Source organism: Planococcus citri, chromosome 2 (genome assembly GCF_950023065.1).
Source record: "Planococcus citri chromosome 2, ihPlaCitr1.1, whole genome shotgun sequence".
Taxonomy (NCBI): domain Eukaryota; kingdom Metazoa; phylum Arthropoda; class Insecta; order Hemiptera; family Pseudococcidae; genus Planococcus; species Planococcus citri.
This window is the reverse complement of record NC_088678.1, coordinates 55,731,823-55,755,822: the sequence shown is the minus strand read 5'-3', so window position 1 is coordinate 55,755,822 and position 24,000 is coordinate 55,731,823. Positions and strand designations below refer to the sequence as shown.

The following is a 24,000-nucleotide window of genomic DNA, read 5'->3' as shown; positions in this document are numbered from 1 at the left end:
TTTTTATCGATGGTTATTTGCTCTGTATGAGTTGGCGATACAATACGCCATTGTGTGAATTGTGACTAAGTCATCTCGATAATTGTTTTATTTATTTTCAATGTGCTTAAGGCGCATAGTAATTTATTTTAAAATAGGTATGTATTACTGAAGAAATACATTTCCAATTATCAAAAAATGTAAGACTCGTCCATTTTTTTCATTTAGGTATTTCATTGCAAATGGTAATTAAATATTTCGATGTGATCATAATATTTATTTCTCAACTATGGATTATGCAGGTAATGATAGAGATGTATGAAATAATGTACCCAACATCTGAATGTGTGACATCTTGGATTTAAGCTTTTTTTTTTCTACATTAAAAACAAGTATTGAAAAATATAAAATACCTAACAATCCTCCGAAAAATAATTATTTTCGAAATTCAAATCACTGACCATAAATTTTTGTCTCATAAAATTTCAATATTCGAGTTTGTTTCCTGGTTTTGTCACCGAAATAGTGTCAAAGGGCTTAAGGGATTCAAAAATATGTCTAGAAATATTTCAATACGTAGTGAAGGTGAGATGATCGAATTTTTTTGCTGATTTCATGCTTTCCCCCTCCTTTCTGTGCTGAAATGATTTCAAGTTCTTGATTGAGAGGTCTTACAGGAATTCTGATTTTTGAAGAGCTATATTACTTTTGACTTTCGACTGAGCTAAATTTGAAATTCTGCACCTCGCCTCTCGAAGCCAATTTCGAGTTCAGACTCAAAACAAATATAAATTTATGCTTGAAATGTTTTTTAAAAATATCGTCGACCGTGACGAAAAATATTCAAAAACATCAAGTTTAAAATTTAATTTAATGCTAACGGATGCCTAACGCCATCTCTCGAAATATTAACAAACTATGCTGGCATTTGCAAATAACTGGGAATTTCAAGTTCTTACTTCTTGTGGATACGTGGCGCTATCTGTTGAAATAATAACGAACTCCTTGACCAGTTGAAAATTTGAACCTAGCGACCTTCTACATTTTATATTCTCCTAATACCACAACCAGCTTTGTGGGTCAAAATAGTCAAAGTAACACTGTTACGATGATTTCAAAATGTCGAATAAGCTGCATATCCAGAATCTACAAAGGCGAACCGTTTTCGAATTGCATTTCAATTTATTCGCCTAATAACATGACCTAGATATTCGAGAATGAAATTATTTTGATTTTTCGAATTATTTTATCATTTTTTTGAGAGGGCTGAAGAAAAAAAAATTCAAATTCAGTATAGAGGGCGTTTTAAGAAACGCTGAATTCAAATTTAAGGTCGCCTTCAAACGTAACTCACGAATTGGAAGGGACAAAACTCAAAAATGAAGCTCAAAAGTCATGCAGAGGATCACATCATCATCATAATAAGTACCTACATAATTATTTTGAACCTCTCAAACAAGAATTTATAGTCTACAGTCTAATTAATTATATTTTTTGAAGGACTTTAAGCCAAAAAGGAGAAACATTTCCTAGAATTTCACGAGAAATTCAAATATTTCAACAAGAATGTTTTTTGAACGTTTTAAAAGAATTTTGATTTCAAAATTGGGTCATGATTCTCGGAATTCTCAAACAAGATTTCATGCGACCGATCAAAGTAGTTATGGCAGTAAATCAAATATTTCCATCAAAATTTTATTGAGCTTTTTTGAAAAATTCTGAGTTTGTGTTAGGTATATCCTTGGTACTTGGTATTTTGAAATTTTGAAAAATGTGTCATGTAACTGATGCGATTGAGCAGATTAGATTAAAATAGTAGAAAATCAAAACTTTCCATCGAAACTTTTTTGAGATTTTTTGATTTGCGACAAATTCAAATATTTCAACGAAAATGTTTTCGAGCATGTTTAAAGAATTTTAAGCCCAAAATTGAGTCATAATTTTTTGAATTTTTGAGAAATGTTTCTGTGACAGAACAAATTGAGAAGGTAGATTAAAACTTCAGCGGAAGATCAAAAATGTTCATCAAAACTTGTCTCAAACACAACTGAAACATTTTGAGCTCAAAATTGGGTTGTAATTTTCGGTATTTTCAAAGAATGACGTGTGACCCAATCAAAATGGATAAAAATTTCGCGATAAATTTTAATATTTCAACAAAACATTGTTTTGAGCATTTAAAAAAAAATTGAACTCAAAATTGAGTATAAGTTTTGGAATTTTGGAAAAACGTGTTTTGCGATCTACCAAACCAACCATGAGAAAAATTGTTTAAAAGTTCAGCAGAAAATCAAAAATTTCTACTACAATTTTTTTTAGCACTTTCCAAAAATTTTAAGCCCAAGCTTGGCCCATAATTCTGGGAATTGAAAAAAAAAAGTTACACGACGCACCAAAATGAGTCAAAACTTTGCAAGAAATTCAAATATTTCGATGAACACTTTTTTGAGCGTTTTTACAGAATTTTGAGCCTAAAACTAGATCATGATTATTGGACTTTTATAAAATCAAAAATTTCCATTTTCTAAGCATTTTTGATCAATTTTGAGCCCTAAATAATAATTGGAGTCGTGATTTTTCATATTTTTGAAAGGAGTGTTCTGTGACCTATAAAAAGCATAAAATTGACTATGATTTCCGGGGTTTTTAGAGATATGTACTTAACGTAATATGCAATCCATCAATCGATGACTTGAAATTTTGACAGAAAATCAAAAATTCTCATCAAAACTTTTTTTTGAACAATTTAGAAAATTGTCAAGTCTAAACTTGACCCATGATTTTCGAGATTTTTGCAAGAAATTTCAAATATTTCGACGAAAATATTTTTGACCACTCTTAAAAAACTTTTGAGCCTAAAATTGGGCCATTATTGAAATTTTTGAAAAAGGTTGCACATGGCCGATCAAAATGGGTTCAAATCTTGGCAGAACCTTATCGAATCATTTCTTAATCATTTTTGCAATTTTTTTAGCCTGAACTTAAGTGATGATGGTCGGTACTTTTGGCTAAAAAAAATTCATCCAAATTTTCTAACACCTTATAAACCCACTATTCTGATAAGTAAGATGTTTTGTCGAGTCCGGCCATCATTTTACTCATCCAAGAACGTAAAAAATATCGATCCGAACACCATAATAAAATAAATTAAAATTCACAAGAAAGAAAGATTATTATATTTAAGTGTAATAAAATAGTGAAAACTCACATCACAGCATTCACACATATATAATGGCATACATTCAAAAAAATCCATCTATTCTAGACACATGATTTAAGTAACAAAAATTTTTTAATACAATGCGATACAATAAAAATAAAGAGGCATATTATGTTTAAAAGGCGTTACTTACACGAAATGAGCGATGTAAAAAAAAAAAACAACTTAAACAAAAAAATACACAAAAATATTCATCGTTTACGATATTTGGTCCAATGTAATACATAGATAAAATTTCTAAAATGCTTTCATAAACATCAGTTCATTAAGTATAGGTAGATAGATACGTTCATACGGGTTCTTGTTCGAAATTTCAATATCTATAAGTAGCATAATATCAATCAATAGTGAGGTAAAATTACACAAAAGGGGAAAGTTCGAAGCACTATTATTTTTTCCGGCATAATTCTACAGATGCCAAAATTAAACATCACGATTATTAAGTATTTTTTATATTATGCAGGTAATACCTCGCCATATCGGATCATCAAGTAAACGACATCGTTAAATTTTGTACTTTAATCCTGTTTCGGATCGAAACTCGAGTAAAAAAAATTAAAATGTACCAGATAATCCGAACACATAACGAGAGCAAAACTACGTAATACGAGTAGGTAAAAAAATCAAACAAAAAAAAAAGTCAAAAAGTCCTAATAGTAAATAAAGAGTTGCGTGATAATATTAAAAGGGTTCAATAACACTAATGCGAATATTATTTACATGGAATACAAAATTCGTCTGCATGTAGGTTCCTAGGTTCGTAGTAGGCATTATTTATTAATCGTTAAAATATGGAAATTTCAACATGATTACAGGTTTTGAAGATTTTCATCAATTGTTGATTTAACCGAATCAATTTATAAAAATAAAATTTTTCAATTTTGACATTTAAAAAAAAAAGATTCAAATTTAAAATTTAAAAAAAATATGTAAATAATACTTTCTAAAAAAATAATAATAATAATAATAAGTAATAAATATATCCTTGGACGGACTAGCACACCAATAAATTACTAATAAGAGTCTTATTGTAAAAAAAAAAAGTAATCCATCATTTGCCTATATAAAAAAAACATAAGTACCAAGTTTCCTGTTTTTGGGCCAAAAAAATCCACATTTTATTTTTTTCGAATTTAAAAAACACATTGAAATTTCCAACACGTATAAAAAATAAACTTTAAAAATTAAGTAACAAAATTTTTCAAGAGAAACATAACCAATAAATTGCGATTTTATATATACAAGGAGTTTTTTTTTTTAAATATCCATCATCATAAAAACACCAGTTTCTCATCAAATACGAGTATCTTTTGCCTAATACGATCAAATAAATCCGGTCTCATGTTCGAATATAGCACCAAACTCCGGTCAACTGATCGCAATGATACATTACCCCCCCGAAAAGTCAGCTATTTTGAGATCTAAATTAACTTACAACTTAACACGATTGACAAATACGGGGGCTCATGGGGTCAATAGGGAAACAGAGGAAATGCAAAGTGCTGCCCTAACATTTCTAATATGATTACAGAGTATATAATGATACCGTATAAAATCTAAGTGCGTTATAAATGTAAGAAATAAATAATATAAAATATCGCTCGAGACTACAAAAGAAAAAAATATTCTATACAATAAAAAAAATATGTGTTTTTTGCACGCTTCGTCGTTATACACGTACATCATAAATGGTCGAATATCTCCGGTTTTCAGAGACAAGGGTCGAGGAGGGGGGAGGGGGCCCGAATACCGGAGACATACAGGGTAGATTTCATCTTGTAACAAAACAGTATACAAAATTAATCTATAATATTTAAAGCCCATTCGTGTCCTACGAGTAAGAAAAGAGTACACCTTAAAAATTAATAAAAAGAAAAAAAAGAACTTTCAACAATAAACACACAGTCAACAAAAATAGTAACAACGATTAATAAAATAATTAAGTTGAATTCGAAAAAATTGTTTCTGTTTTAGGAACCAGTATTATTAAAATAATGCACTCGATCGAATTTACAAATACACGTGATTAATAATAGAAACGAAAAAAAAAAAAAAAAAGGTATCTATTAAGTCTAAAATTTGTTCGTTATGGAAATTTAATAAAAATTTTCGAGTTCGATTGCGTTTTGCCATAGACTAAGTAAGGTTTTAATTATCGTACGAAATTTAATCATCGCTCGGCGAATTACGCGACCGATAAAATAAATAAAGAGTTTACTCGTGTAGAGATAATAAATTCAAGGTGTTGAAAATTTATATATCTACTTAATTTATACGAGGAGTTTTTAAGCGTTTTCGAGTCGAGATATAATACGTCTAGCGTAGGTATATAAATATAAATGAGGTATTCATTATATGTATACGACGTGGTGAATTTTTTTCGCTTCGTCCACTCGGTCGTATTTTATTACAACCGTCGTCGTATAAAAATTATAAGCTCTGTAATGACGAGCAAATTAGATAATTTTGTTTCATTTTTATTCCAAAAATCGACAAAATAAGTCTACTTCGTCGCGTAAATTTTACCACACCTACAAATGGAAGAATTAGAGAATATACAGGTGAAAAATTTCTGAGAACATCACTCAAAAAAAAAAAAAAAAAAATTGAAACAATGAAGAAGAGAAAAGAAAGTTGTAAATTCGAGTTTAGTGTACTTAATTGAGTCGTATGGGGGATAATAAAAATGGCATGTATTGTCCAAACTACCCTATCAAAGCTGTTCTTTCAAGAAGGCAACACGTCAATTTACACGTCTTCTTATGTTCGTCTCACTTTCGTGTAGAGCGAATTTTTACACTTTTATTGTTTGAAAAATGAGTAAAAATAGTTGAAAAATATTTACATAGGGGTTTTCGTCTTTTATCATGTACAATGATGGCAATTTTGAGTTACTTTATCAATTAGGAAGAGTATAGGTAAACATTAAATAACAAAAGTGAGAATCTCTTGACCACTTTATGCCTGATCGTTAAATAGGTACTTAGGTCCATTTTTTTAAAACAGCTGACAAGTTCGATTCGATAAATAAAATTACTACGAGTCGAAAGCTTTTTTATCGCGCGTGGTTTCTTTTTCAAAAGCTTCGATAAACTTATCAACGTAGGTACGAGTACCTGCGAAGGATTGTTTGTAATCGAGGAAATTGAACTCGAATGAATACTTGAAAGTGATCGGTATGTACTGAAAAAAATTCAGCCAAAGGGACACTTTTATATTTAAAAAAAAAAAAAAATTATTCAAGAGAAAAAAAGAAAATTGGTTTAATTTATTCTGTTGCTTCCACTTCTTCTTTATATTATAATGCCCTTTATGTAAATTTTCATGCCAACAAGAACTCAATTTAGTTACCAACAAAAGTCGTTGTTTTAAAAAAATCAAACTTTTATCTAATTTTCCATCATTTAATTACTCGAATTATTTTCTTAAAAGCAACCCGAAGGCTGTTGAATTAATTCGATAGAAAAAAAGCAGAAGATTAAATTTTAGACATTTTTTTTTTTTGAAATTTAAATTTGCAGCATTTGAATCAATATTTCTACTGTTATTAGATTTTCGAGTATTTTGCACTTGACATTTTCAATTTTTATAGTCTCTTTGAAGCTAGAATAAGAGGTAAAAAAGGAGGAGGCAATTTACTCACATTTTTTCAAAATAATTTTGCATCTCAATTTTTTAATATTATAAACACCCAAATTTTAAGAAATGCGAGAAGTTTCAAAACATTAGAAACAAAAAATATATAATCATAAAAAATTTAAGGTCGTATCAATAGAAAAATGCTCAAATTTGGATAAAAACTTCAACACTTCCCAAACCATTTGAAAAAAATTTGGAGAATATTTTTTATAAAAAACAAAGCATCAAAAAATTTTAATTTTCAATTTCAAATCATTTTTTTAAATTTTACAAGAAAGAGCATCCAAAATCATGGTTTGAACTGGGAGGAGGGGGGGGGGTTCGTTTTTTCAAAACAAGAGGTTCTATCGCGATCAAATCAATACAACACATTTTCTTTAAAAATATTACATTCAATTTGAAAAAAAATGGGAGGTAAAATTTATTTTTAAAAAAAAAGTTCTCATTCAACTTATCAATAAATTTATCATCAACGAACAAATTTTCAAAAATCATCTTTTTTTCTCTGGTCCAATACAAAAAATAACATTGTCCTCTTTTCCAGTTCACGAATTTTGAAATTCGTTCATTGCACGATACGACCCATTGAAAATGGTAAAAAATGAATATCAAAATCCAAAAAAATTACTCTCAGAATTTGCAACGTTCGTGCTGGCAATTCAAAAAAAAAGCTAGAAAAAGATCGATTAGAATTTGCTTACACTAATGAATCGTGTTTCAAACTTTAGCGAAAGCAAATAATGATAAGGTCCTTCGAAACTCGCAGTAAGATTTTAATAGGTATAACAAACAGTCATTCAAAATTCACCGTTGTCATCTTATGAAAACAAAAGTGGGGATGGGGAAGGTGAAGGAGAGTAAGAGTACAAAGGTAAGTTATAACTTTTGCCAATTTTCTCGAACCGTATTCTCCACTGAATTAACTTCGACTCGAATCGATTAAATTTCACCAAGTTCAAAGTTGATTTTATAAATTTTTGATTACATTCTGTGTTCCTCTCTGTCTCTGGTTCCTCCTAATCTTCGCAATTTTTTTCTCTCTGTCGAGTCAAATTATTTATTCATCTCTAAACTGTCGAATTTACCAAATTTTATTTAGACTGGAAAGTCCTACTTAATGCTCTCAAAATCCCTCTTTTTTTACACTGGGGATCCCATACGTTAAATAAGACGAAGTTTTGATTAGAAATACCTAAATGTAAAAATTTTCGATTTTTTTGAAAGCCACATCGTTTATTCGAAGAAGTTTGGTTTTTACTTCCTAATTCTTGATTGTTTTTTCAATGAAAAAGAATGAAATTACGCTCAAAATCCCCCCTTCGGCCCCTGTAAATTTTTGTGAGGCAATACAAACACAAAAAAAAAAAAATTTATGAAGAGAATTTCTCCTCAAACAGGTCTCGAAACTGGTTCTAATTCAACGAGCAAAGCGACCACATAATTTCCTGATTTTTTTTCAATTTATTCGCACATTTCTTCAATTGTTCTCATACATAGTAATATTTTTGAAAGAGATAATAGCCTATATTGGATGGAGAAGGGTAGGAAAAATGATTTTTTTGCAGTTTTATCAATTTTTCTCGTAACGTGCAAAAGCGCGTTTCTTGAAAAAAATATCTCAACTTTGAACAAAAACCCTAAAAACATTGCTTGGACTTGGACTTGAAATTTTCAACATTCGCCCGATTTCACAAGTTTTCGCAAACCCCTCTTCTCGACGCACTTTTCACACAACATCAACCTTCACAACACCACTGAACAAGTTCAATAACCTCTAGAAAGACGATACCGTATATCGAGTATCTTTCAGAGAGCACCAATAACAAATTCCAACGACCAATAAGCCTCGGCAATTAACATAATATAAAAGCGTACAAAAAATAGTGGACAAAATAAATACGAGCAATTTACACACACATAAACACACAAAAAGAAGGAAAATACAACGCTTTCAACGAGTAAATGAAAAAGAAAAAAAATTAAGTATCGATTACCTTAATAAGTACAGAGAATTATGCAAAGAAAGAAAGAAAAACATAAACTTGGTAACAAATGGAAAGTCCTATAAAAAAAAATTGATAAAAATCTATTACAAGCATGCTTTTTTTTATAATAAATTATCCTGAGTACTACATGGTTCAAAAATTTCGATAGCTACCTCTCACTGAGGGATTGAAATCACTGACGACGCGACGATAGAAAAAAACAAAAAAAAAGGTAAGTATAAAAGCATTGTCGGCTCGAATTAATAAAAAATAAATCGTGTAAAGTAATCGAACGTGCAGCGGACGTCCGTCTCATAATATAAACACTGACATGCACAAAATAAAAAATAAATAAAAATTACAAGGTGACATTTTACAGCACATATTACTCTAACGTAACATGGCCTTTTTTTTCGTACGAATATCGTAAATAAAAAAATGTAATTTGAAAAAAAAAGAAGAAATAAAATATAAGACAAAAAGAAACACACTTAAATATTAAAAAAAAAAAAAACAAACGACACAGAGCAAAGCCCACCACACAACGGTGAGATCTTCAGTCGACGTCTGTTTGTCAGCAAAATAGGTAGAACTCGACGTCGATTTTTATCCGCGGAACGGAACGTAACCGTAACGTAACAAAACTGAAGTGAAACAACACAGTCTAGCAGCAGCACACGATCCAGCCAGCGGATCAGTCGATCACCAGGTTCCTTCTTCTTCATCGATACAATCAATAATAAAACACACGATCAGCATAATACGTAATTACGTAATTATACATCGAAGTAGAATAGTTCAGAGACCAACAACAACACATGATTCGAAGAAGAAACCCTCTTCGACTTGAATCGAAGAGAAAACGATGATGGTGGTGGTGGTTGTGGTCGTTATACCGAAATTAACGGTTGTAGTTGTTTATTGACAATATAAAATTTATGTTTTTTACCAAATAAGCCTAAAATCACAGCAACATTTTCTATCAGTACGTTTAACGGAATGACGCAAAGGGCGCCTAATAAACAAAATGAAAATTTAATTAAACCTAAACGATACAACGAGAAGGATTTCATTACGCCGAACATGTACATGTAGATGTTGACGGCGCCGATGAAAGCGCACAAGAAATCCATCACCCCTGGACAAGGTATAGGGAAAAAGGCCGAAAGAAACAGATTCGACGACGAAAGTGGCATCGTGACCCAGGAGTAGCACGATATAGCTAATAATAGTTTATACCGGATGGGTATTTCGGGCGAGTGCACCACCAGCAGAACCCCTTGAAGCCATCGTTTACGCTGTTGCATGAAATCCCACAGCGAGAACGGCGATTTTTCCCACATTTCGCCTTCGACGAAATTAAAAGAATAGCCGGCTTTGTAGGCTTGCATGGCGAAGTAGCAGTCTTCGGCGACCGAGCCGTTCAGGCCGTTGTCGAAGGATACTTGTCTTTCGGCTGCCACCTGTAACAGAAAAGTAGAAACCAACGATGTTAGTCGTCGAAAATGATCAATTTTTTTGTTTACAATAAAATATTTGATCTACAAATTCGTTGAAACTAAAAAAAGTACTCAAAAAACACAATCGTGTAGGCAGATATTTGCAAGCTGTCTACTAAAAAATGAAAAAGGACGATTTTTTGAAGACTTTCAGATGAGCAAATTTTCACTTTTGGACGACCCTTTTTTCCAAAATAACGTAGGTTGGAAATTCAATTTTGATGGGAGATTTTCTTAGAATTTTTCGCGCTGATTGCTGAAAAAAAAATGATGAAAACATTCCACCATATCAGGATTTTTCATATTTCCAGGATGTTCAATCCATTTCTCATAACTTTCAAATTATTTCTACGATAATTTGACGGTTTTTATAATTTTTTATGTGGGGTTTTTTCACGATGTCACTTCATTTCGATATTTCGCTCGATGTTTTACAAAGTCTCATCAATTTTTATGATTTTTACCTAATGTCAATACATTAAGAGTTGGCCTGCAAAGGAAATTTATCAGATCGTTTCATTTCTATAGTCTAATGGTGTCTAACTGTCTAACAAGCAGAGCAACATAAAAAAACAAGAAAAAAGCAAAACATCTTCTCAATATTTCATCAGATTTTTTAAAATTACTCAAAGAAACACCTGAAACTTTTTTCATTTCGAAATTTTTAAATTTTCAGTTTTTTCCCCATGAAAAATATTTTTGAAAAATGAACGAAAATTTTAAAACTTGATTTAGGAAGATGGGAAAACGTGACATTATTCCAAATATTTTGAAATTCTTCAAAAGGAGACAAAATTTTCAATTGTCTTTTTTTTTCAATTCTACGTCACCAAAGAAAAATGTCAAAAATTCTACAACAAGAAAATTTCAATGTTTAAATTGAAGATGGAAAACCAAGACATTTTTTTGAGAGATATATTTCAATTTTTAAAAGGAGAGTTATCAATATTTTTTCAGATTTTTTTCCTTTCAATTCAATATCACTCGAGAAAAAATGAGAGGATTGATAAAAAAAGTTCAATGATTGAAAAAAATAGGACAAAAGCACAACTTTCAGAAGGATCCTTTTTCAAATATTTTAATTTTCGAAGAGTAGGGGAAGGGTCAAAATTTTGCTAGACACCCTGTGATCTCATTTACACTCAAATAGCGAGATTATTTTTTTTCAACTTTTCACCAATTTCCAAAATTATTAAATTTATTTTTCGTCGGATAAGTATGAAAAAAATTTTCAAAAAATTGCAATTTTTAAAATTCGAAAAAAAATACTAAAACGGTTCACCTTGATGAAATTTTGAAATTAAATTCCCGAATTTTCTCAAAACATTTTTTGCGACTCACACACCCCTCCCTTTTTACATAAGAAACAAAACACAACTAAGAAGAAAATCATACAACAGACTGTCGATTTTGAAATTTTCCTCTTTTTTTTTACTTTTTTATTTTCTTCTCGTAATATTTATAGGATTTTGTAGGTGCAGTTGAATTTTTGCCTGTTTTAGAAATAATGGATTCATTTATTTTTTGATGGATTCAATTTCATTTACATACTTGAATGAAAAATTTAAAAACTGTTTTTTGAGAGGGAGGTGGAGCGAATTAACCGCTGAAGCAGGTGAGCAAGGGGTTGAAAAGTCGAAATTTTCGAAAGATGCAGAAGAATAGCTTTCAAAATTAAATTCCACAAGCCTAATTTCAACTTCACAAATGAACAGTTTGAAAAAGTAGAGTGAAAGCGTGACAGAAAGTTCGTCAAGAAAGAAAAATGCCAAAAAACGAGCTTTCTCTTCTTCTGCTTTACTGCGTTAACTTTCAGACATGTTGTAGAACTTTAGATTTCCCATCGATCAGGTCCACGTTCAGCTTCACTTTTTTTTATCCACTCTCTCTCTCTCTTCTTCTAAAAATGAAAATAAACCTGAATCGAAATCATCCTCTATTCAATCTCTTCAGTCAGTTTTCAAACCAAGACCACAAAATTAATTTTCACCCCCCCCCTCCCCCAGGGTCACCATCAGGCTAACGTAGCTCAAAAATGATTCTTCATAATCATAAGATCCCAAACATCAAAAATCATCATCAAGACAATTTCTCCCAAAATTTACACCGAGTTCAGTTTCTTTTATTCGTTCGTATAAAGAAACACGCTTCAACAATCCAAGTTATTCTAAAAATCGATTTCATAAACTCACTTCCATCCAATTCATACCAACAAATCGACGTCTTAATTCGACTTCGAGTTGAAAAATCACACATAATCTAAAATTCAATATCCTTTTTGGCAGCTATGTATATTCGACGATTCCAATACACACATCCCAAACCTATTATTTACCGCCTTTGAATAGGCTAAAAGATATATACGTAATTCAATTCGGCGCACACGTCAATCAAACACAAACCTAGTTTCCGCGTCGTCGACGTTTGTTGTTGTCGGCGGCATAAAATTCCACCATACACAGGTAAAGGTATACTATACACTACACACTAAACAGAATACTATACACCGATGATGACGTAACATCATCGCCGGAATTATTCCACGAGTCAAGGCCACAATGACAAATCATCCGACAATCGAATCACCTCTGTACGACGACCATTCACCTATAATTGCGCGTTGAAAATAATGCAATGTACCAAAATAACCACTAAACATTACTGGACTGAAGTAGGGGCACCTGTCGTACGATAACGCGTTCGTCCTCGGTGAAAACGTCAAATTAGCAGCAAGTTGACGTTTATCATCGTGAATAGAGAGGGAAGTAGGTGGAAGCTTCCTCCCACAGGGAAAAATTACTCTTACTGCTGAAAAAGGGAATATTTTCAACAGAGGCTATCATATTTTTTCAAAATGTTCGAAAAATTTGAGAAAATTTTCAATTAAAAAAACTGGGCTATTTGCTCAACAAAGTCAACAAAAGTTCTGTAATCCGGGCATAGAGATTAGGTAATCTCGGTTCCGAAGAAACTCAAACATCTAACGAAACAAATCACCAACACTTAGGATAATTTGCTTGAAAGTCGTCTTTTCAGTTCAAGCATATTATAGACTCTTCGCATCAGAATGCGAAAAAATACAGAGTTAATTATTGTTTTTACAATGCTTCGAAAGATGCTTTTCAACATCTCGTTAAATTAATTATCGAAGACGAAATTAAACTTCACTAACGAGTCGAGAGATTTTTCAAATATGTGTTAAACGTATTCATTCGTTTTCTTTTACCTATACATATAGTCAAATAGGTTTACTTCTTTCGTAAATATAATGTACTATGTATAAAGTCGAAGAATGGACGCAAATTCACGAGAACATATGTCAGAAGTATTTTAAGCCGACTGATTGATAATTTTACGAGAAGAATTGAAATACGTACATGGAATTCGTCGTATTAAAATAAACCTCTTCCTCTCGATGAGTCAACGCGACGGTTGGAATTCTTTTTAATTATGAATATAAATTTCTCTCTATCAGGCCGAAATACACAATATTTTTAATAGAATTTGCACAGAGTTCAATATACATATTACATATGTAGACACGTCAAGTTTTTCGTCATTTCAATGAGTCATATTTTCATAAGTATCGTTATTTCCTTCTGTACTATGGAGTTACAACGGGACGTTGAAAAGGGAAAAAAACATAGGCACAAATTTTGGCAAATGTATTCAGATTGCCGAAGCATGAAGGTAATGAGAAATGCAATGCATAAGACTTATTTAGGTGCACTTCATAAACAGCTCAAGATGCAAAATGACGGCGACTTCTTCATTCATTCAATATCACATTTAGATTCTATGCGAATAAGATTACTTTCATGACGCTCACAAGAGAACCTTTCAAAATTAGACTCTTCAAACTGAGCGATTGAAACCAAGCTAGATCAAAAGATTGAGTCTTGAAACTCCGTGTAAAAAAATTCAAGTGCTCCAAGTTCATTTTTAGTAAATTTTTTGAAAATGTAAGAAATTCAAAAAACCTGTTTCAAGGACAATTTTCATGCTGTTTTAAAAAACATAAATTTTACACAGCAAAATGAACCAATGTGAATAATTTTTCGATTCGATTTCCATAAATCAACAACTAAGACGTATCTATACGAGTTTTGGACAATTCTGGAGTCTCCAGCAATTTTACAATTTTCTCCAGAAATTTTAAATCGCTCTGGAAGAATCAAAAATGAGCTCTAGCACTTATTAAATTAGTCGGTGCTTACTGGACACCCTCTCGACCATTTTAGATAGTTATTGCGAGATTCCAAAAGTGTGAATTCAAAATGATGTGAATTTTTGACCAATTTGTAAATTTCAGAAAAAATAGGATTTTTCAACAAGAGCGATTGAACCTTTTTGAAGCCTCCAGCAAGTTTTCGAATTTTTCCATAAATTTCAATTCGCTCTTAGAATGTTGGGTATAGGGGATTTTAGAGCATTATTTTTCGATCTAGCTATGTTTCGTTCAAATCCGAGAGTGTGAGTTCAAAAGGTTCCTTTGTGAGAAGGAAAGCTGTAAAATCTAAATTAAATTCATCAAAAAAAGAAAATTTCAAAATTTTGAACCTTGATTTAAAAAAATCTGATAATGACTGGATTTTTTTAAAAACCGAACCTTGATCGAAGACCATCAAGTTTCTAAATTAATTTTGATGCAATTTATTTTGAAATTTTAAAGAATTGAGAATCTAATCACTAATTAGGTACCCAAAATTCAAACCTTGATTGTCAAGATTCATAAAAACAGGAATCGTAACTGAATTGGTCATTTAGTGAAGAAAGTAACTTAATTAACCTGTTTTCATCAGAAAAGTCACCAAGGAAGGGGAAGGGCGAAAATGAAAAATTTTTCAATTTTATTTCGGAACAGATATTTTCTAAATTTTTAGCTCAATCGTAGGTATTAATATCAACAGTTTTTTAAAGAATTTATTTTCGCTAACTTTTCCATGTTTTACAGACCGACGACGTTTTCAATTCTCTATACACTGAAAGAAATAAACAGTAATCGTTACATTAAAACGATGCACTCAGTGCATTAAAACGCGGTAATTTTGGTATAGGAATGAAACGCATTAATCAGTACATATTTAGAGAAGTAACTATTACACAGAAGTGCGGTAACCATTACATCGCTTTTATTCAACAATATTTAAAAAGTGGGGTTAGGGGTATATCAATTTCAAGTTTCTCCGCACATCTAAATAATCCTCACTGCATCGAATTTTTCAAGACCTTATTTACCTACGAAAATTTTCCGACCTAACTGGGATTCGAACCGGCGACCTCTTGTTCCTAACTACCTGCACTTAACGACTTGGCCGCGAGTAGAATATTTGATTTAGGCCCTAGAAGACGTATTTATATGTTTTTCACTGTTTGGGAATAAAGGATTTGGATTTCATTGCAGCATGGCGATGTACTCAGTACATCGTTTACTGTATTCAGTAAATCACTACAAGGTTCTCAGTCATGTTTAAGGAATGTAATCATTGCTTACTACATGATGTAATTATTACCCACCAAATGATGTTTTGAATACCATGTCTGCAGGACTGAATCCCCAAAGAAATGTAATGAGAACATAGAAATGAATTTTAAAAAGTGATGCAATAAATCCATCCTGCCGATGTACTCATTCCATTATTTGATGCATTCTCTGATTTAAACTATGTAATCATTACATCAAAATGAGGTAATTTGAAAATTACTGTACTGTGCAGTAACCATTGCATCAATTTTGGGACTGAATAACACGTTTTGAAAATCATTTCTTTCAGTGTACCCTTCAAATATCAAACAATAGACACAGTCACTTAAATATTGGGGAAGAGGCTGTCAAATTTTTCAAACATTACGAGTCAGGGTATCCACAAAAATCCAATAAGTCAAATTTGTATTTTTTTTTTGGTACTTTTTTCCAACTTTCAAAATTTTCGAATAATGTATAGTATACTTTCATTTTTCACCCTCATATTTGGCGACACTGTTTCAAACCAGTCACTCTAAAGCTCTTTAGTCACTCCTGCGTTACTCCTTCACTCGTCAACGAGCCTTCACGCTGTCAAGTCCAGTGTCAGGATACAAGCCATAAAAAACGTTACACTTCTGTTTGATTAATTCGCTATTAAATTCTTACGAGCAGAACACGCGTATCGAGTAAACAGCCTATATTTAAAAGGCTCGTCCTTCCGCCAACCAGTTTCATATGAGTAATTAATCTTTATATAAAAATACAATATCATATCTCGATACGTAACCACACTCCTCTCTTTTAGTTCATCGACTCAAGAGTCAAGACTATTACGATATCTAATTTTAACACACCATACCGTTCGAAGCGGGCGGATAGTAGGTGTGTGCTGTGTATGTGTAAAATACTAAAATATCAAACACCAAAGTAAAACCTACGTATCTCTATCTATCGAACGTATACATTTCTATGAAATACTCGTACTTCTGTTCTTGATTATTTCTCAGGCAAACCATATGACACAATTCCACCAACACCTTGAATTTTGACGTCAAAGTTCTCTCGCGCGCAGGAGAAAAGAAAATTGTATCAAGATAGAGGTTCGGTTCGGTCATCATATGTCTCATCTGTACACATGATGCATAGTACAGCATCAGCACCACTCACTCACTCACTCGCGAGCCAAGTGTTACCGCCTATACTTGGCTTGATACGTATGTCGGCCAAACCCGATGTAAAAATAATATGATTTAGGTTCATACTCGTTTATCTCTAATACCGTTTAATGAATGAAGCGGGCAATTTATGAGTAATATTTAGTTTCACGAATGAATTACAGGTTCACGTTGAATAGCCGATGAAAGAAAAACGGTCTTAGTCTGCTCTATACGCTCGTCGCTCATGCAGCCGCCGAGTACCTACGTCATTATTGTTTTTTGAAACAAATCCAGAGATTTCAGAAATTACATTCACGTCGTATTATTATTACTGTCTCCCAAAACGATACGATACGACTTCTTCATTGCAGGAGAATTTCAATATCTGTCATACGCGATAGTGGGTAGTCGGTTAACGTTAATGAGGCGTTTGTAATGTGGGTTTAGGTAGAAAGGAATTCAATAAAAACTTCTACAAAATCTGAACGCACCGGTAATTGATCATTTTCCGTCTCTAATCAGGTGAGAAAACCTAAATAAGACAATTTTGAGCGCCATTCAGAATTACAAATAGAATTCAAAAAATAATTTAAATATGAAGGAAAGAAAGAAGATTTTACAAATCATAGGTGTCTAGAAGAGTTAACACTAAACACTCAGTTTTCAGCTCAAAACAGACAAACCAATCCTGTGTTTTGTTTTCCTCCTATTTTTTTCAAGTTCAAATAAAATATTATGCTGTGCCCCAATGACAGGATCTTTTGTTGATTTTATTCAATTTTAAACGAGGAGGTGAAATTGAGGCAGCTTTTAAAAAATTTTCCCATCGCTGTATTCACTATAGATTCAGTTGCAGTCAAATTACTCCAGTTTACATTTTTTTAATCACTGATTTTGTAGGTAAATTTCAAATACATACATATGTATTACTTTTTTATCCTGAAATCCGCCATTTTTCAACAAAAAAAAAATCCTGGAGAAAAATGAAAAATAGAATTTTTCACTCATAAAACTGAGAAAAATTACCATGAAAAGAAGTCGTTCCGCAGAGCAGTTTCATTTACAGCGTGAATACGAATTCGAGATGAATAGGTCAATTAATGTTTGGGCAAAAAATGATGAATTTCGCAGCTTATTTTTAGAAACTGAAAAAATACATATGTACCTACTTACGAAAAATGAATGAAAAGACACTGAAAAACGTTTTTTCCATCCAGAAAGTCGACCTATAAAGACCAGATTCGTATACTCACCAAATTGTACTGATTCAAGTGTTTTTTTTACCAAAAAAAAAAAAACAACAAAAATTGGAGTAATGTAGGGAAGGGAAAAACTTATCTTCGAACTCAGCGTCTCTAAACTGGTGAAACTCAGAACATGTTCCAACTTGGATCGGAAAGCTGGCGTGTGGTGATAGTACTCGGCGAGAAGAACAAAATTCATTATGTACGCAAGTAGTCTATCTTGTGAATTGAAGGAGCCACGTGCTACGCAAAACTATAAATTTACCAATTTGAAAGATTCATCAAAATTAAAGAAATGTTTGAATCATTCAAATAATGCCCAAAACCCATACTACTTGAGTGGACAAACAAAAAATGTTATTATGACAAATTGCCAGTCTTCGAAATTGAAGGGGCAAACTTGATTCCAAATTTCCAAATTTGTCTTGCCCTAGATTTTGAAAATTTTGAATTTTCAAATTGTGTTTGCACCTTTAATTTTGAAGATAGGCGATTTGTCATAATAACTTTTTTTGTACGCCCACTCAAATACTATGAGTTACTAAAGTGACCTAAATGATCCAAACATTTTTTTCATTTTTGACAAATTGTTCAAAATTGGTCAATTTTTGCCCAAAATTGACATAATTTCTTCAATTCACAGATGGTAAGAAAATGTCTGCATCATTGAAATGACTTCAATAACCCATAGTACTCAAATGGACGTACAAAAAAAGTTATTATGACCAATTGCCTATCTTCAAAATTGAAGGCGTGAACACAATTTGAAAATTCAAAATGTTTAAAATCTGGGGCAAGACAAATTTGTAAATTTGGAATCAAGTTTGCCCCTTCAATTTCGAAGATAGGCAATTTGTCATAATAGCATTTTTTGTTCGTCCACTCAAGTACTATGGGTTTTGGGCATTATTTGAATGATTCAAACACTTCTTTAATTTTGATGAATCTTTCAAAATTAATAAATTTCTAGTTTTACGCAGCACGTGGCTCCTTCAATTCACAAGATAGACTACTCGTGTACATAATAAATTTTATTCGCCTCGCCGAGTACTATCACCAGACGCCAGCTTTCCGATCGAAGTTGGAACATCCTGTATACGTATACACTTTTGAATGAAATTTGCATCACATAGTCCCCATTTTCGATGCATTCGAGTACAAATTTAAATCAAAGATATCTATGTTTCCATTCACACATGCCACTTTCTGTCTCCCTAATGGTGAATTATTTCCAAACCTCTTTACAAGTCATACATCTGGCATGAACTGAACAAAACAATTCCATCCAGGTTTCGATAAACACGATACAGGTAAAGGTAGGTTAATAGTAAAGAACCCTCTAAAAACACGCGATATTTTCATTTCGCAGCAATGGAAAAGCCTGCGTAAAAACGTTACGTTTAATTTATACAGTCGGTCCAACGATTTCAAAATAATGGCCAACGGAAATTCGGGTGTTGTCCGGAATACTGCGAAGCGTAAAATCTAATTTCACAAAACGTACACCTAAGTAAGGTAGCCAGTCAGTGCAATAGTCGCTGGTATGGGTAACTTGGCGCGCGGAAATGAAGATGGGATTTTACTTCTTCGTTTTAGCTTTTACTTATGTAATAATTATTCGTAACCATTTCTCACCCGGGGCAACAGGGCAAAGCTATCATAAGCTCTCATTTTCGTGACTATCGTACGCGATTATCCTTAGAATGGTTTTTTTATTCAAAGGTTCGATCGAATACCTTTTGCATGTTTATATTATTGCGACGACCGTAAAAACTATACCGCAGCCAAAAAGGCGTCTTTTTTCGCGCCATAAAATTACAAGTCGATCGACCTCGAGTATGTGTGAAAATTCAAACCACGAAAAGAGGTATTTTTCGCAACCCCTTCGTCGTCGTCGGATGTTTGATAATTCATCACCTTTACATGATAATTTAAGACAGCTACACGCTCGTAAGTCTTTTAATCATGTTCGTGGTGGTATGTTTCACGCCGGGGGGCGTTGTTTATTTTTTAATATCATAATCTAGTAATTCACTATTGCGGACGTCGCGTCGCGTCGGAGAGAAAAAAATTAATGAAATTTGTTCGCGTACACGAAAGATGAACTCGTACGCCAAAATACTCGTCGTATATAATATGTTGAATAATTATAATAAAAATTAACAATATTGTCATTTATAAACATTACCATGCTATTGTACACGGGATAAAGTTGTGCGTGTGTTCAGACCTTGTCATACCTACCTACCCAACCCAACTTCGTATAAAATTTACGTACGTACTCGTATTTTAGCTCTCGACACGCAAAATTTATCATAAGCCCGGTATATAGTACGTACAATTTTTTTTTTCGTCTCTCTCTCTCATACTTTTTCGTATTCGAGTCTATTCTCTTTTGAATACATACTTTAATTTTTGGCCGCGATGTTAAAATGTTGCATACCCGCCATTCTTTCTCTACCTGCGCACGAAATTCGCTTTCGTCTGCTCGACAAATGTTTTACATTTTCGTTTCGCCGTGTACGTGTTCTTTATCCGAATAAATTAAATCTAATTTAATTTCCAGCCGCTGCGTTTATTTACCTATTCGCGTATAAACGAAAAAATTATTCTCTCGGATTAAATTTATACTTACAAATAGAACCTTTTGTTTTCACGAGTCGATTTGATCGATCGACCAATAATCGCTCACGTGTTTATCGAAACAATGTACAAAGTACTTTAATACGTACTAACTATATCTATACGCTGACATAAATCTGGAAATTTTCAAAACAAAATCAAAGCTGATTCAACTTGAGGAAAAAACTCACATATGGATAACATCATACATCCACTTCCTTTCACATAATTCCCTTCGAACATCAAACAGATATAAGAAAACTTAATCTTGTGTCATTTTTTTGGCACATATTCTGCCAAGTTAATGGCTCGAATGGTCAGGAAAACACAAATGCATTGTACATATGAGATTACATCATTGCATATGAATTGCATTTTGTTTTCAGTAAAATAATTCTCTTTCTGTTTCAGTTTCATTTTCATTATGATTTCTTCGAATCAAACATGCAAAAATATTCATTTTTTTTCACCATAGGAGAATGTATACAAATAAAATGCAATTTATAATTTACCTATTCCAAAAATTTCATAACTAAATAGCCTCACGCGAACGAAGAAATTTTTGCCGAAAAAAAAGGAGAATTGTTGTAATTGGTTTTTTCAGGACAGGTCTTGAAAACTTACTTTTGTTTTCTCTATATTTTTTACAATTTAAACAAGAACCGTAACATAACAAAAATATCTAAAACCGTATTTTAGCGTTTTATGGAACGAAGTTAGGCAATAAAATAGAGACAAGTGTTGCTGAATAGTCGGCAAAAAAGTTAGAGTAAGCGTTACAAGCAGACATATAAATTTTATAACCAATTGAAATTTAGTTGAAAAGTTTGTTGTGTTAGTAGTTTTTTCTTTCGCAAAATTCCACAATAATTCGCTGAAAAATTATCGAATGATGTACCAATGTTTTTCGAAGAAAAAAAAGGGTAAAAGAAGCTAGTGAAAATTGAACTGAAAAAAACCTGCATTTTCATGGTCATAGAGAAAATAACGAAAATATTGGTAATTGATAATATGTATAGTCATCAATTCTGAAAATGTGAAAAATCGTGACGTGATAGAATTTTTTCATTACTTGATCAGTGATCACTGGCCAGCAGCGTGAAAAATTCTGCAAGTGAAAAATCATCCATCGAAGTAGAATTTGAAACCTACGTAATTCTTGAAAAAAGGTCGTCCAGAAGTGAAAATTTCGTCATCTAAAATTCATCAAAAAGTCGTCCTTCTTCATTTTTTCGATTTAGTATAAACACTTTGGAATAAATTATACATAAGCCACAACTCGATTTGTGTCTTTTGAAGAATTCGAAAATCGTGTTGGAAGCTCCAGAGTAGCCTGAAATTTTGAAATTCGGTTTCAGGACACAGTTCATCATTTTTACTAAAGGAATGCGTTAAACAAAAAAGCACAAGTCGTCAAATTTGGTCAATTTTGGATTTTCAAAAATTCGCCAAAAATTGAAAAATCAATTTGGGTGGCTGGAATTTTGGTTATGAGAATTTCAAACCATGCTCTCTCCAAAAATCGCAGGTCCTGTTCAAATCGGAAGAAAATACCTTGAGATGTTTTCTTGTTAAATGAATGGTCTAAATCGATTTTTTTATATTTTTATTCAGCCACCTATTTGCAGCAGTAAAATTAAAATATGATTTTTGGGGACCATTATAACAAAACAATGGGAGTCGACATGTAACACTAGGTTCGGTCTTTTCCAAGTGTTTTTGAAATTTGATGGAACTCAGCAAAAAATTATAGCTAAATGACTTCCAAAATTCCCCTTTCTTCTCAGCAAAAGCTGAAAATTCAAAAAGTTTGAAAATTTTTTCTGACTCGAGTGTTTTTTCTAATTGATTATCTTTTCACTAGAAACGAAAGAAGAAATCAGGAATTTGTTGATCAAATGAACTCACTGGGAAAGATTTTTATGGGAGGTTCAAAATAAACACATTCTTGGTAAGTACCCCACTGGAGATAAACTATGACTCTATGAGTTAATTTGGGATTCGAATGAAAGGGGAAGGGGTTCAAGGTTTTTTCATTAATAGCATTTTTCTCAACCGCTTCAGGCATCTTCGTATAAAAAGCAAACATCTTGAAAAATATTCCATCCATTAAAATACGTAAGTAGTAAAATCGAGAAAAATTGACCACTTATTCTTTAAAATGTGCCTCCATAACCATTCAACCTACAAAATTATGAAATGAAAAAAAAATTACTATATTATAGCTTATGAAAATGGTAAATGTACCTTTTTGCCATTACAATCCACGTGACTTATCCATATTCTTTTGAAATTGATTTTTTTCTCACCTTAATCTAGCTATTGAATTTTTTTACCTTCTTTTTGAAAAAGTTTATTGAAGGGCACACGTGTAGCGTATGTACATAGAAATTTTAAAAGTACCTTATCGAAGTAATCTCGCCATATTTATATACGTTTATTAGTCGTATAATAGAGTCAATTTGGTAAAATGATATCGAGCGTTTTTGGTTTTGTGAAATCGAATAGGTAGCAAAGGGAGCAACCGAAGACATCCAGTTAAAACGAAGGTATCAGAAAATACCCAATAGGTCAATGAAGGGAGCAGGGGATTGAGTTTTCCACTCGAACATCGGAGCCGCTAAATTGCGCCTTTTATACGCCGAACAGAATAAATGAACGCAATAAAGTTTCACTGTCGTAGAAAAATGTCTCCGAAAACCAAACCCTTTACACAATGTTGGCTCATATTTTGCAAAATAGCGTACGATAATGGCACAACTACAGTAATAATAATTGCGAAGAATTTAAAAACGAAAGTTCACCGAGGCGTGTTTATTTTTTCTCTACACAAACAGAATGATGATGATGTAGTATATTAAGTATTAATGGAAAATCAAAAATGTTTAATTTAATTGCGAATCGAAACCATGGAAGGCAGAGCACGGAGACGAAAATTATTACGTGGATTTTATTATTTGGCATGACGTGATTTTTTTTCTCTCTATTTTGTTCAACTGTTTAATAACTCTTTCGAATGGTACAAACGGTGGTTGCTCTATGCCCTTGCCCTTCTATTTGGAATTTTTTTTACGACCTGGCGTAAAAACTTGTAATGTGATTTTTAAAAATAGGAAACCAAAAGGGATATATTTTAGATTCGGGGACGACAGGCCGGATACAGAGATTGCAGACGAATGTAAAAATAA

At 32.3% G+C, this 24,000-nt stretch overlaps 1 protein-coding gene across 1 annotated transcript in view; it reads right to left on the bottom strand.

Moving 5' to 3' along the window:
- Positions 1 to 3,132: 3,132 nt before the first annotated feature.
- egh (beta-1,4-mannosyltransferase egh) overlaps positions 3,133 to 24,000 on the bottom strand; it is a 67,400-nt gene continuing 46,532 nt past the window's right edge. Inside the window, exon 3 of the mRNA XM_065351466.1 lies at positions 3,133 to 10,286. Within this exon, the coding sequence (XP_065207538.1) occupies positions 9,714 to 10,286 (573 nt within the window). The 3' untranslated portion in view covers positions 3,133 to 9,713. The remainder of the gene's footprint in view (positions 10,287 to 24,000) is intronic.